Genomic DNA, 15387 nt, shown 5'->3' on the forward strand with positions numbered 1-15387 from the left:
AACGCCAACGGGGAACGGAGCCCCGCCGCCCCCCCCCCCCCCCCCCCCACGCTATTTCTGTCAAGCCAGACAGAATAGCGTAATGCAACCAGCTTACGCAGACTCGTCCAGAGTCTTTGATTTCTGAGTTAATTTAAACTTGAGAAAGCACATCTGCTAAACGCTTCATCAACGTGTACCGAGGTCAACTCTGGACTGGACCGTCAGCACACCTTCGTCTTCTCTGCCAGCCAAGGTGTGACCTGGATGAAACATCCTCCTGTGACGTCCGGATCTAAAGAGGGTCCTAAGGTCGGTGAGGCAGAACACGACAGATAGTGTTCTGATGCAGTTTTTCTAATAAGAACTAAGTTATATTCAAACCATCATTTTTCACTCAGATTCACCTTTTCTCTCCCTGAAGCAATCTCATACATACATGTATGCATTCATAATTCCATTATCCTCAGTCTTAGCACATCCAACACAAGGTCTATTTGTGCAAGCTTAAAAATATCAACTGTTAAAGATTGTCCAACAAGGTTGCCAATGTTGATTATTTTTCCTATGATTGTCATTTCAAATCATTAGTTTAAATTGAAGAATTAAAACTCTTAAATTTCAAACTTGTCTTTTCATTGAACTAAAACACAGACACACTGATATGATCGTCAGTTTATCGATGAAAACAACCTTTGAGTCTTCTTATCTCTATAACATTTGGTTATTAATTTATTAAAATTAATATTCCAGATTATTCTGTAGGATGGTTCCTCTTTAATAAAAGAGTCATAAACCATTACACTACACTGGGCTTTATGAAAATGATTATTTTAGCCCATTCTTTGGTAATACTGCAATTAATTTAACATTAATTCAACATAACTGAAGCAGTCTTGTTATTTATTTCATTTCAGCTGAGATTTTTTTTAATATAAAGAAGACCTTTTAAAACAAAATGCCCCAATCATCAGGATTTTAGTTTTTGCACAACCTGATATTGGAACTTTTTACTTTAATTTTAACAAATCAAGAAATTAGAGCAAGTAAATAACCTGATATTCAAACAAAAAGCATGATATTTGATACAAGCACATGCCTGAAAACCAAAGGAGCATTAAAGTCAGGTTAAAATGTTTTCATCTGAATCACAGAAACTGAAGTCAGAGGGAAGCGGTGACACCGAACTAGTTAGAAAAAAGTTTTAAAATAGGGAACAAAGTTGAGTTTGTTGGGTGAAGGTGGTGTTTGTGACTCACTCACAGGAAATAAAAGACAAAATGTGACTCAAAGTGAAACGAAACGTACAAACGGTGTGAAAGTCGACCTAAAAATAACTCAGAATCCAAACCTTAGGCCTCAGAAACGGAAAATTAATAAGATCAAAGGAAGATATGAGCGTCTAAAATTAGGAACCGGTTACTAACAATAAGAGCTGGAACAGTCCTAATAATAATAAAAATAATATTAAACCATCATATATACCATTGTGTGGAAACGGAGTCACGTGTTTCTGAGGTTGTGAATCCTGACTAGAATATGTAAACAGACTATAATTATCATGGGATATCGTCTGTTTCTTCCAGCTGGTTGTGTTTCAGTCTTTTATTTGAGAGCTGCTGTAAAGAAGCTGTTAAACCAGAACCACATTCCCACATCGGAGTTTTAATGGAGAGTGTCTGATGGCAGCAGCAGCTTGTTCAGCTGTTTATTTGCTCAGTGTTGGTATGAAAATTAGCTTGTTTGCCTTTTTAGGGAAATACCAGCTTCAGTTTTTGCATAGTTTCTCTAAAGCTACTTCTTATGCAAGTAAAATGTGTAACAAAGGTTTCATGTTTTACTGCATTTTGCACGATTCTGTGTTATCATGTAACCTTTGGCATCCAGAGTGGGCTGCAAATTAAGAGATTTGTTGCACAGGGAAACTTTTCCTGCTGTACAAGATCTTGGAAAAGGCTCACAGCTGCTCTTGATGAACATAACATCTATGTTAGCTTCCAGTCAGGTTTTCATAGAACTCATTCTACTGAAACAGCTCTTCTTAGGGTCTTTAAAAACCTTCTGAATCACAGTGATGCAGGGGACTGTTCTGTTCTGGTCCTGCTGGACCTGACTGCAGCCTTTGACTCTGTTGACCATCACCTGCTACTGGAGAGGCTGAAAGACAGGGTAGGTCTATCAGGATCTGCTCTGGAGTGGTTCTCCTCTTATCTGTCTGAAAGTTCCTTCTCTGTGGCCATCTCCAAGTTTAGGTCCTCCACCACCTCTCTTACCCATGGTGTCCCACAAGTTTCTGTGCTGGGGCGTCTGCTCTTCCTCCTCTATCTGCTTCGTCTTCGGCACATCCTGAGCTCCTTTAAAGGAATCTCCTACCATCTATCAGATGACATCCAACTGTACATCTACTTTAAGCCCCATGAGATGTCATGGCTGAGACCATGGTCTTGATTCAGAAAAGGGTAGAATGCCTTCTTCGGGTCAGGGATGAGGTCCTGCTCCAAGTGGAGGAGTTTAAGTATCTCGGGGTGTTGTTCACGTGTGAGGGAAAACTACAGCGTGAGATCGACAGGTGGATTGGTGCTGCATCTGCAGTGATGCGGGCGTTGTACAGGTCTGTCATGGTGAAGAGAAAGCTGAGTCAGAAGGCGAATCTCTCAATTTACCGGTCGATCTACATTCGTACCCTCACCTATGGTCATGAGCTTTGGTTAGTGACCGAAAGAACGAGATTGCGGATACAAGTGGTGGAAATGAGTTTTTTCTGCAGAGTGGCTGGGTTCTCCCTTAGAGATAGGGTGAGATGCTCAGTCATCTGGGAGGGGCTCGGAGTAGACCTGCTGCTCCTCCACATCGAGAGAAGCCAGTTGAGGTGGCTCGGGCATCTGGTCAGGATGCCTTCTGGACACCTCCCTGGTGAGGTTTTCTGGGCACGTCCATCTGGGAGGAGGCCTAAAGGTAGACCCAGGACACGGTGGACGGACTATGTCTCTCACCTGGCCAGGGAACGCCTTGGGATTTCCCCGGAGGAGCTGGCCCAAGTGGCTGGGGAGAGGGAAGTCTGGGCCTCTCGACTTAGGCTACTGCTCCCGCGACCCGACTCCGGATAAGCGGGTGAAAATGGATGAATGGATGGATGGAGATGTCTAAGCTGCAGCTGTTCCACACCTGCTTAGACTCTGTTAAAACCTGGATGGTGGGAACTTTCTACAGCTGAATGACAATAAGACTGAGATCCTCATTTGTGCCCCAGACAAGCTGGTTCCCAAAGTCAGAGACACTCTTGGTAAGCTTTTTTCTCACACCTTGGTGTGACCTTTGACCCAGGTATCACCCTGGATTCTCATGTCAGTTCTCTTGTTCGCTCTTCCTCCAAACACACCCACATCACCCCATATCTCCTCCAGCTTCACTGGCTGCCAGTCAACTTCAGGGTTCATTTCAAAATCCTGGTTCTGGGGCCTCACGCACAAAACGGGGTCGGAAACCTTCGTAAGTAACTTTCCACGCAAACTTTGCGATTTATGAAAGAAAACTGAGCAGAAAAATGTGGGCAACTTTAAGTTGACTAAGGACCTTGCTAACACACATTTTGGACATGGAGAGCACCTGCAGAGCTGCTGCTGAGAAGGATAAAATTATGAAATCCTGCAGCATTATCACTTGTACTGCTTCGTTTTCACATAGAACAAGACCCCCCGCACGCACACACACATATGCGCGCGCACACTCACACACATACGTGTGGGCACACGCACACACACACACACACACACACACACACACACACACACACACACACACACACACACACAGCCTGAAGCGCAGAATATGGAATGCAGAAGCGCAGAATATGGAATGCAGAATATCAGCAGGGGGACAGATTGAGACAGAATGTCATGTGTCTGTGACAGTGTGAGTGTCCCGTCACTGTGACCCGATTGATCATGCGCCCTGGCTACTTGGACAAGGGAGATCTCTGTTTGGGTGACTGGTTAGCGTGCGTGACTTTCACCCGGGAGTCTGGGGATTGAATCCTGATTGGACCATTTTTTTTATATCCGCCACAGATCTCTCTGAAAAATTCACAACATTGACGGCTTCAGCAACGCTGTGCCACTCCGTGGATTTTCTCTTATTTGTTTTGCAAAACCACTTCCTTTCATTTCTCGTTTGATAAATGAGACCCCTGGGGTTGCACAATTTGAGACCCCTGGGGTCTCATTTATCAAACATTGCATAGAATCCTTACTAAAACTGTACTTAAGCTCAGCCAAAAAAAGTACTTACGCCAAGTAGGTTTGTGATCTATCAAACATGGAGTACGCACAGCTGCACGCAATCTCCGCTTCATAAATCAGAGACTAACAAGAATGTTTCTCAGCTGCTTTTTAGTTACATCCCGCCCTCACCAAGCCCACTTACTGCCATAAATAGTCAATGCAAAGTGCCTTGTGGATCTCATGCATATACACATGCCGGCTGTTGCAGCGCTCCGCCAATGACATGGCGACCGTACATTAAGGCAGATCAAGGAAGCGCTATTTCACAAGCAAAAGTTGAGGTACTTGTGGGTGAGGTGGAGAAAAGAAAGGAAGTGCTTTTGCCAAGAGAGTTCACCAGTGTTGTCTTGGCAACCATTTATATTCCACCTTCAGCCATTGCTGAAAATGCATGTGATGCCATCAGTTCTGTTGTCGCTAAGCTACAAACCCAGCACCCCAATGCATTTGTGGCTATATCTGGTGATTTTAATCATGCCTCGCTCTCTGCTACACTTCCAACATTTCAACAGTTTGTCAGCTGCTCTAACAGAGAAAACAAGACATTGGATTTGTGTTATGCAAATGTAAAGAATGCATACATGTCCAAAACAAGACCTCCTCTGGGACAATCAGATCACAATCTTGTTTTTCTCTGCTCAGAATACAAACCACTTGTTCAGAGGCAACCTGTGACAAGAAGAACTGTGAGAAAATGGTCACAGGATGCTGAAGAAGCCCTGCAGAGTTGTTTTGAGACCACAGATTGGATGCCTCTCTGCAAATGATATGAAGAGGACATCAGTGCCATGACTGGATGTGTCACTGACTATATAAACTTCTGTGTGGACAATTTCATACCCACCAGAACAGTGAGATGCTTCGCTAATAACAAACCCTGGATCACCAGTGAACTGAAGAATCTGCTAAATGAAAAAAGAGCCTTCAAGGAGGGAGACAGGGAATTATTGAAGAGTATACAGAAGCAACTGAAGATCAAGATCAGAGACAGCAAGGAGGCATACAGGAAGAAGCTGGAGAACAAACTACAGAGAAACAATATCAGTGATGTCTGGTCAGGGATGAACAAGATCACAGGCTTCAAGCAGAGGAAGGATTGCACAGATGGCAGCCTGGACGCAGCCAATGAACTGAACAAGTTCTTCAATAGGTTCAATTCAGGAACAAACCCAGCATCATCCTTGCCTGTCCCCAGCCAGTCAGACATCCCATCCTCCTCTGATCCAACATTTTCCTGTCACACGCCAGCTCTTTTGTCCTCTAACGCAGTCATGGACTCTTCTGGTTCTATAAATCTGTCTTCAACCAAGTCAGGAGATGCTGCTGCCCCATTTACCTCCCCCTCCCACCTATCTGTCTCTAGAAGTCAGATGAAGAGGCAGCTGGAGAGACTGAACAGGAACAAGGCTGCAGGTCCAGATGGTGTCAGCCCCAGAGTACTGAAGGTCTGTGCAGAGCAGCTCTGTGGGATTCTACAGCACCTCTTCAACCTCAGCCTAGCCCAGGAGATTGTTCCAGTCCTGTGGAAGACATCCTGCCTTGTTCCAGTTCCAAAGAAAACTCGCCCATCAGTCAATTGTGACTATAGACCGGTTGCCATGACATCCCATACCATGAAGGTCCTGGAGAGACTCCTGTTGGTCCACCTGAATAAGCAAACTAGAACATATCAGGACCCGCTGCAGTTTGTTTATCGCCATGGAATTGGAGTTGAAGATGCCATCATCCAGCTGCTTCAACCAATCCACTGTCATCTGGACAAAGCAGGCAGCACTGTGAGAGTCACTGTGAGATGTTCTTTGATTTCTCCAGTGCATTTAACACAATCCAGCCTGATGCACTTTGCCAGAAACTCCAGAAGACACAGGTTGGGGCCTCAACTATCGCCTGGATTAAAGACTACCTGACAAACAGACCACAGTTTGTGAGGCTGAAGAACTGCACATCAAACCAGGCGATCAGTAACATTGGAGCACCACAGGGGACTGTACTCTCACCATTTCATTTCACCCTGTACACCTCAGACTTCCAGTACAAATCAGAGACCTGTCATTTACAGAAATACTCAGATGACTCTGCAGTTGTCGGGTGTATCGGAGATGGACAGGAAGCAGTACAGAGAGCTGGTGGAGCGCTTTGTGGCATGGTGTGGAAACAATCATCTGACCATGAATGTGAACAAAACAAAGGAGATGATTTTAGACTTCAGAAGAAACAGGGTGGAGTCAAACACTGTTTCCATCATGGGAGAAGAAGTGGAGGTAGTTGAGGAATACAAATACCTTGGAGTTCACCTGTACAACAGATTGGACTGGAGAAAGAACAGCCAAGCTGTTTACAAGAAGGGACACAGCAGACTGCACTTCTTGAGGATGCTTAGGTCCTTCAATGTCTGTAGCAAGATACTGCAGATCTTCTACAAGTCTGTTGTTGAGAGTGTAATCTCTTCAGCCATCGTCGGTTGGGGTAGTAGCATCAGAAGCAGGGACCTGAAAAGGCTCAACAGCCTAATAACAAAGGCTGGTTCTGTTCTGGGGACAACTGTGGAACCACTGGAGGAGATAATGCAAAGAAGGATTCGTCAGAGAATCAAGAATATTATGGACAACCCTGAGCATTCTCTTCACGAGACTATCTGACAACGGAAGAGTGTCTTCAGTCAGAGGCTTCTTCAGTTTCGCTGCAACACTGACCGCTACTGAAGATCCTTCCTGCCAACAGCCATTGTAATATACAATAACTCTTTCATGACTTGATTATTATTATTAATCTGAGCTACTACAGCAATCAATTTCCCTCTGGGATTAATAAAGTATTTTTGAATTGAATTGAAAACAAATAAGAGAAAATCCACAGTGTGACACAGTGTTGCTGAAGCCGTCAATGTTGTGAATTCTTCAGAGAGATCCGTGGCAGATATAAAAAAAAATGGCCCAATCAGGATTTGATTCCCAGACTCCCGGGTGAAAGTCACACACACTAACCAGTCACCCAAACAGAGATTTCTCTTGTCCAAGTAGCCAGGGCGCATGATCACTCAGGTCACAGTGACAGGACACTCACACTGTCACAGATGCAAGACATTCTGTCTCGATCTGTCCCCCTGCTGATATTCTGCATTCTGTATTCTGCGTTTCAGGCTGTGTGTGTGCACGTGTGTGTGTATGTGTGTGTGCACGTGTATGTGGGGTCTTGTTCTGTGTGTAAACGAAGCAGTACAAGTGATAATGCTGCAGGATTTCATAATTGTATCCTTCTCAGCAGCAGCACTGCAGGTGCTCTCCATGTCCAAACTGTGCGTAAGCCAGGTCCTTAGTCAACTTAAAGTTGCACATTTTTCCGCTAAGTTTTCTTTCATAAATCGCAAAGTTTGCATGGAAAGTTACTTGCGCAGTTTTCCAACCCAGTTTTGTGCATAAGCAAGCTTGATAAATGAGGCCCCTGCTCTTTAGGGCCTTACATGAACAAGCACCATCACATATTGGTGATCTTCTCAGTCCCTACGCCTCCAGCAGGTCCCAGAGATCCAGTGACCAAAACCTTCTGGCTACAGCTGAAAACTCATCTGTTCAAGCTTTGGTGGGACCTTCATCACCACCCTATCCTTGTTCTGCTCTTTCTACTAATTCCACTTTTCCCAGGACCCACTGATTTCCCTCTTTCCTATTCATTTTATCTCTCCCTTTCCTTACCATTTTTAATGAAAAAAAATTTCCCCATATTTTCAACTTATTTTTTAATAACTTTTTAAAAATCTTTTTTACATTTTATTCATGATTTTTATTTTTGAGAGGTGCCATAAAAGATAGTCTTCTTCTAAAATAGCAAGATCTTAAGGAATGTTTTAGGCTATGTGACTCTAATATATGTTATATTCACAGACTAAACACGGATTTTTTGTTGGTTATTTATCAGATCTTGACTCCAAATCTGTTGTAAATGAGCGTCCAGTCTTTACCTACGGAGAGCTCAGTCCAGGTTCTTTTGCTAACAAACAGGGTTGCAACAGTAAATGATGAAAATTTGACAAAAATGTAACACAATGAGATGTATAAACAGTATGTGTCAGGGATGACTCTTAGCTACTAAACCACCAAATTTTAGCTCAATCCCTGTGAAATCCATTGAGTTACAGCTGTTATGAGTTAGCATAGATTGGCTAATTTTAGCTGTGGCCACCATCTTGAATTGTAGCTATTGGTTCAACGTTTCAAAGAAAAAATATTAAACTAAATTTAATGCTAGAAGTAAATAATTAGAACTACTCTTAACTACATCTACACGTAACTCTAGCTCAACATCTATGAAAACGGACTGAGTTGTAGCCATTTTGTTTTTCCTCAGGTCTGTTAGCTGTGATTCTTGATTTGGTTTGACCCTAAAGGCTGTTGACCAGCATCTAGTGATGGCTTCCTGAGAGTTGTGTCCCATTAGTCTTTGAGATATTTAGCTAACAAACATATAAAAGCAAATTTACTGGCACAAACATTATGGTCTGCCTTTAGCCTTTTAGCGTCAAGCTCAAATAAACTACAGAATTCAAGCGACTGAAGCAGTTAATGTCTGAGTTTCAAGGGTTCAGCAGCGTCTTAGTCGTGATTTAATGCAGTTTGTAAAGCGTCTCAATAGCGTACACCCTGATGTTTCCACATCCCACCACATCGTGGGATGCTTGTGTTTTTCCACGGAGGGGCCCGGGCATGCCTGTAAAACTTTTTTGGACATGCAAGATGTGAGTCCTGCCAGCAGACAGTATAACCATAGACATTTAACTCCAACCAAAAGACCTGAAGTAGACAAACTCTGTTAAGTGTTCATAAAATAAATCTGGCTGTAGAAGGTATGGAGGAGGAAAGAACAGCTGCTGCTAATGATGATTTCTCTGTGCTTTTACGGCATGTTGAGAGGCACAAATCTGTGGATTAACTAAAGTTTACTGCTGCAAAATGATGACAACATTTCCTGATTCATCTATTTTGTTGCCTTAGCTTTAATAATCATCAGAGAGGGAATTAAACCAAAAAAAGAACAATCTTAAAGTTTGAAGTCCTTCAATGCCTTTTTAAAAACATAAGGGTACATTACAGCTCTGATGAGTTGTTCACGTCTCAGGAGACATCCTCTGAGTGTTAGTGGGGAGTAATGGATGGAGGGAAATCCGTTCCAGCAGCTGTTGGCTCAAGAGGGAGAAGAGAGAAGAGGAGGAGGAAGATGCTAATCAGAGATTACAGATAAACACAAAACACAGATTTATAAATTCACGTCAGATTTTTGGAGAAAATCGGCAAAAATTTTTCCATAAAAATGTGCATTTTTCCCTGGTTGGTATGTTCATTAAAAATAATTAATAGGAAAGGAAATGAAAATTCTGATATTGCAGAAACTGATGATGTTATAATGGAAAATCTATTCCTGATTGGGAATAATGTAATCTTTTAAAATTAATGCGCAAACACTTTTAATATAAATTTTCTATCGTTAAACAAAATATATATTAAGTAAAATTAAATAAAATAAACAACACATTAAACCTCATTTAACTAAATAAAATAATTTTACATTGATTCAGCAGCGTGACAACAGCATTCTCTGGTGGACATAAGCAAACATGTCCGCTAAAGGGTTAGTTTCTGTCGTCATCATTATGCGGCAGATTCCCCGTCGCTGTTAGCAACATGTGAAGAAATCGTGAGTAGACAGCTTTTCTGACATGTTATTTTAATAAGTTCCTACAACGATTCAAGTCGAGAGTTTAAAGGAAAAGCGTGACTTGTAGTTTCGTCTGACGCAGAAAGCTAGCTCGTGAGCTAACTTAGTTTGACTCGCGTTGTTACTTTGCGGTTGTTTTGCTATCTCTTAGCTAGCTTACAGCATGGAGAACACGGAGGAGAATGCTATTGAGCTCCACGGAGATGAGGAGATTATTGAAGTGATCGACCTGAACGACACCGAGCCTGGTCCAGGTGGGCAGGAAGTCTCGATAGAAGCTGTTAGGGCAGGATCACACATCTGAGCAGGTTTGGGAGGGTTTAAAGCGGTTGTCTTCTCTCTTAGATGACTTGGCTGACGTGCTGGGAGATGCGGACTTTGAAGAATCCGCAAACCCGGAGGAGGATGAAGGCTGGGAGACAGAAGATGAGATGGAAGCTGAGGCAGATCAGGATGACAGCGAGCTGACCTTCTCCAAACACACAGGTAGATCTAAAGCTGCTGTTTTTGCTGCTTCTAAGGGACACAGCTGATGGTTCTGCTCTCCTGTTCAGGCTCGGTGTTCTGTGTGAGTTTGGACCCGGCCACAAACAGTCTGGCAGTGACAGGAGGAGAGGATGACAAGGCGTTTGTCTGGAGGGTGAGCGACGGAGAGGTTCTGCTGGAGTGCTCCGGTGAGCAATGCACACCTCCTCAAGGCTCTGAAGTTCTCATTAGGCCAGCTAGGAGACAGATTAACATTTGTCCCTTCCTCCTCAGGACACAAGGACTCTGTGACGTGTGCCATGTTCAGCCATGACTCCTCTCTGGTGGCTACTGGAGACATGAGTGGCCTGATCAAAGTGTGGAAGATGGAAACCAAAGAGGAGATCTGGTCGTTTGAAGTGGGAGATTTGGAGGTACAGCCATCAAAGGTCACACTTGGTCCATCTCTAGGAAACCTTCACGAAGCTACTTCCTATTGCCTCTCCGCTCTAGTGGCTGGAGTGGCATCCATGCGCTCCGGTGCTGCTGGCGGGAGCCAACGATGGCAGCGTGTGGATGTGGAAGATCCCTGCAGGCGACTGTAAAACCTTCCAGAGTCCAGCGTGTCAGGCCACCAGCGGCAAAGTCCTGCCTGATGGTGAGAAACCTGAACCGGGAGGGAAATGTTAACATTTTCTCCAGGTTGGGCTAATTCTCACTAGCAGTAACAGACCTTCTATGTGGAAGTCTTTACTCCCAAATCATAATTTTCAGTTATAAAGAAGTATAATTTGTCAAGTAACGTCTGTAATTTTCCTCCTGCAGGAAAACGAGCCGTCGTGGGTTACGAGGATGGAACGGTCCGGGTTTGGGATCTAAAGCACGGGAATGCTATCCACGTTATTAAAGGTAAGCAGGAAACATAACTGCAGGATGATGGAACTGTTGGATGATGTTTCTTCCTGAAAACATGTTGAAGTTTTCCCTGCACTGTTCGTCAGGTCAGGATGGACACCAGGGGGCGCTGACCTGCCTGGCGTGCAACAGGGACGGCTCTCTGGTCCTGACGGGTTCAGTGGACGGCTGTGCCAAGCTGATCAACACCGCCACAGGCAAGGTGAGAGTCCGGAAAAACAGGCAGAGTGGCGATAAAAACAGGTGTTGTTAACAGCTTCTGTTCTGAACGGTGTGAAGGTTGTAGGGGTGTTCGCTGTGAAGGGAGGGGCAGAAAAAGGAGCCAAAGACGAGGAGGAATCCAACTCTGTGGAGTCTGTGGGCTTTTGCAACATGTGAGTCGCGTGATTTTAAAGAAGAAAATCCTAAGATTTTCATCTCTGACTGTGACAAATCTTTTCCAGTTTGCCTCTTATCGCCGTGGCATACCTGGATGGAACTCTGGCCATTTACGACCTTTCATCTCAGGCTCTGAGGCACCGGTGTCCACATGAGGTACAGCCTCGTGTACCCTGGTTTATGTGTTACCAGTGTTCAGAAGAGTTATGTGTCCCATCTTCTCTCTGCTCCTCCAGGCGGGCATCGTCCACCTGCAGTGGGAGGAGTCTTCTTCTGTGGTTTCCACCTGCAGTTTAGACGGAGCGCTGCGCTTATGGGACGCTCGTTCTGGAAACATGCTGTCCGAGTACCGCGGCCACGCCGCAGAGATCCTCGACTTTACCGTCAACAGGTACGACTGCTCTGATACCACCTGAACACCGGTTGTCGTGGTGATTCTGAGGAGGATTAGATCTTCGATGCTGTTGTTGGGCCATTGTCCAAAACTTATATTATACATAATAAAAGACCAAACGTTCCTGATGAGTCATAAATTTACCAGAATAAAATGTAAATGCATATCCAAAATTTTGATTTTCATAAATAGGTGTAAATTAGAAAATTAATTTAGTACATTTATGATTAATTTGTCCCTCAAATCTAGGAAAATAATCTGATTAAACTGGTTAATCAGCTCTATGAAACACATAAAAGTCATGAAACTAAGTAAATCATTTAGCAGAAATTGGCACGTGCTGTGCTGCTAGTCCCCTAGAGGGCGCCTGTTTGGAAATGTTCTCTGTTAGATTTACATATCAAAGAATTCTTATGAATGCTGGACTTAAATAAACATTTAAGGAAAACTTTATTTTCTGATTTATTTTTGTTTAAACTTCTGAGATTTCCACGGAGATTTGTTTTTGAAACATCCTTCAGTGCCGTCTAGAATATAATCAGGTCAGCAGTAACTGAAGTGATCCATACACACACACACACACACACACACACACACACACACACACACACACACACACACACACACACACACATTGACAGCTGATTATTTAATACAGAATGTGCGGCTCATGTTTCTAATGAGTTAATCCTTTAATTGTCTCCATCTTAAGCTGATTTGTTATAGAAATATCCTAATTCATGAAGAAAAGGATCTTCTAAGCAGCTTCAGTCGAGCTAATCGTGTTTTTGAAGACAGATTTTATTAAACAATAATCACATTTTACACATTTTTTTAAATGTAGCTGCTAAATGTTGCTATAATCTCATCCTGGGTGTTTTTGTCTCTCCTCAGGGAAGCGTCTGTCGCTGTTACCGCCTCCGGAGACAACCAGGCCAAAGTCTTCTGCCTCCAGAGACCTGATCGATAAATCCCAGCGGAGGAACTGAGTCAGGAGAGACTGACTGTTGTTGATGAGAACGGATCCTCCCTTTTCTCCTCAGGATTATGACTAATCTCTGGTTTTTCATCCTTCCTGTGTGTCACTGGTAGATGCTGAAGATTCGGAAAAAAAGTCTTTCTGCTTTTTTCTGTTTAAATGTTCAGATAATCCAACAGATTCACGGTGGCCACATCCACTTTTAATGTTAAATGAAGCCCATTTCCTGTAATTTAACTGTAACTTTTGCGTCCGAGGACGTGTGTGTGGGCTGTTCCTGCTCTCGGATGAAGTTTTTCATGTAAATAAAACAAAACCCTCCCGTCTGGGTAACTTATCCATCTAGTTCATGTGTGTTTATCATTTAGGAGATAAAGATGCATCTGAAGCAGCACGCTCCGAATCCAGGCCAAAGTTATTTACAGGGCTTGTGGACAGAAAATTAACCTGTTCTCTCACCTGCCAAAGGTGTGTTTCTGGACATTAGAGACTTGCATCACGACCTGGAGATGTTTAAGGCACAGTCTGAGCCTGATGGATTTAGCGCTTAATCTTAAAAACTGAAAGTTTAGCTTTACTTGGTGATGATTTCTAGCTTTAAAGCTAACAGTGAGTTAGCGATTTATGCTATGACTCGGCTAAATACCAGCTGTTGCATAAATAGCATGTTAGCATGAAGCTAACTATCATGATTTTGTGTAAGGGAATCACTGTGGGGTTTTTTCATGCTGCCCACTCACTCATGATTTAGGTGTTTTCCTTCCATATTTTCTAGCCTCACCTTTATGTAAATAAGCAACTTTTATTACTATTAAACATTGTCATGTTATTTTTAAACAACAAATAGAAAAGGAGTATATCTTATATTATGACGTCATGAAAAACTGCCCAGATGTTTATTCCACAGCCATTTTTACAGGCCTTGTTTTATTATATCAGCTTATATCATCACGAAGAATAAAACATGACGCAGAGGCTTTGTGCCGAATTTAGCCAGAAATAACATTTCCCTTGGAGAATAACTAAATCATATTCAAGCAAGAACATATGAAGTAACAAAATGGAAGATCAATTTAAACTTTGTGTGATAAAATCAGTTTGTTCCACTCTTTAGTAGCTTCAGGTGCAAAAAGCACCAAAGGCCGGTGCTTGAGTAGTCATGTCGTAAAAACAAGCCGAACACCTGAGTTACTAGATTGTCTGAACTAAGCATGTTTATTGAGTTTGTAGCGGCAGTGATCCTGCAGAGGTTTCTGATCCAGTACATCTACAGGAGGAGAGCTTTAAACCTGGGAAACGGTTTCCACGGGAATAAGATGACATAATGACAGGATCGTCTGCATATTTTAGGACCTAAACACCATCACACACCACTAAACAGTCATTGATGTACAGGCGGAACAGTCCTGGGCCCAGGACTGAGCCCTGTGGTACTCCCAGGAGGACACGTCAGACACGATCTGATGGATAAGAGTTGTCTGGTCTACTTAATTCAAGGCATTTTCAGAGTTATTACTTGTGTGTCACAAGGTCATATGTTGACCTGAAGCAGTTTAGTCATCCTTCGTCTGTCCAGGCTAGCTTTTACTGTTTCAGCCTAGTAATTAGCACCAAACTGCATTAGATGTACAAGTTTTATTCCTCCCGAGACGTGGCGTTACTCATCTGTCCAACAATTCTCCAAACCCAATCAAACAGTTTCTGATGACGTTTATGAGCCGTGGTGAAGAACCTTCACAGACATCCGCCACAGATAAAATATTCAACACGACCTTTGCTTCTCGCTTGTCGTGTTTTTGCTGCCCAGTATGATTGTGTGTTTAGTGTTTTTGTCAGTCACCGTGTTAACCACACTAACCACCAACGAGTCTCTTCTGATGGATGAGAAGATTCAGAGGTGAGCAAAAATGTTCAGCAGTTACTGGGACTCTGATGAAGACCAGACTAAACTGGTTTCTTCCTTCTGTACACATTTATGCTGCTTTTCTGTTGGTGAAACTTTTCGTTAAGATCTTTACTGACATCACGTTTTTCATTTGTTCAGCAGAAATAAGGAAGCGGGTCTTCAGGTGACATCCTGCTCACCAGTGCCTTTTCCTTGTGCACCAGGCATTGTGTATAAAATGAACAGCTCACCCATAAAAGCTGCAGAACTCCACTTTTAAAAGCCTGAATGCTGTTTTATCTGCATGTTGTGAGGATGGATTTACTGGTGGTTTATGTGAGTTGTGTTAGATGTGATCGAGGGTTTGTGCTTGTTTAACACGAGCTCTCATTATGGTCTGCAT

General features: G+C 43.1%; 1 protein-coding gene across 2 annotated transcripts; it reads left to right on the forward strand.

The window, feature by feature from the left end:
* Positions 1–203: 203 nt before the first annotated feature.
* Positions 204–13436, forward strand: aamp (angio-associated, migratory cell protein). Of its 2 annotated transcripts, none has more exons than XM_054743011.2 (12): positions 204–291; positions 10120–10222; positions 10314–10454; positions 10523–10642; positions 10728–10867; positions 10947–11091; positions 11259–11342; positions 11435–11550; positions 11628–11722; positions 11792–11882; positions 11963–12117; positions 13015–13436. In XM_054743011.2, exons 1-12 carry the CDS (start codon positions 247–249, stop codon positions 13088–13090), a joined length of 1311 nt encoding a protein of 436 aa, XP_054598986.1. In that variant the 5' UTR covers positions 204–246; the 3' UTR covers positions 13091–13436. The 2 variants fall into 2 exon arrangements, with proteins under 2 accessions (XP_054598986.1, XP_015807751.1); XM_015952265.3 differs by lacking the exon at positions 204–291 and adding an exon at positions 9857–9947.
* The last annotated feature ends 1951 nt before the right edge of the window (positions 13437–15387 follow it).

The sequence above is a fragment of the Nothobranchius furzeri genome, chromosome 14 (genome assembly GCF_043380555.1).
Source record: "Nothobranchius furzeri strain GRZ-AD chromosome 14, NfurGRZ-RIMD1, whole genome shotgun sequence".
Taxonomy (NCBI): Eukaryota; Metazoa; Chordata; class Actinopteri; order Cyprinodontiformes; family Nothobranchiidae; genus Nothobranchius; species Nothobranchius furzeri.

Bases quoted from the DNA above. Each gene is read 5' to 3' on its own strand.
- aamp (XM_054743011.2), top strand. From the start codon at position 247: ATGAAACATCCTCCTGTGACGTCCGGATCTAAAGAGGGTCCTAAG. The intron at 292-10,119 runs GTCGGTGAGGCA...GCTATCTCTTAG, and splicing joins GATCTAAAGAGGGTCCTAAG to CTAGCTTACAGCATGGAGAA. The intron at 12,118-13,014 runs GTACGACTGCTC...GTCTCTCCTCAG, and splicing joins CTCGACTTTACCGTCAACAG to GGAAGCGTCTGTCGCTGTTA.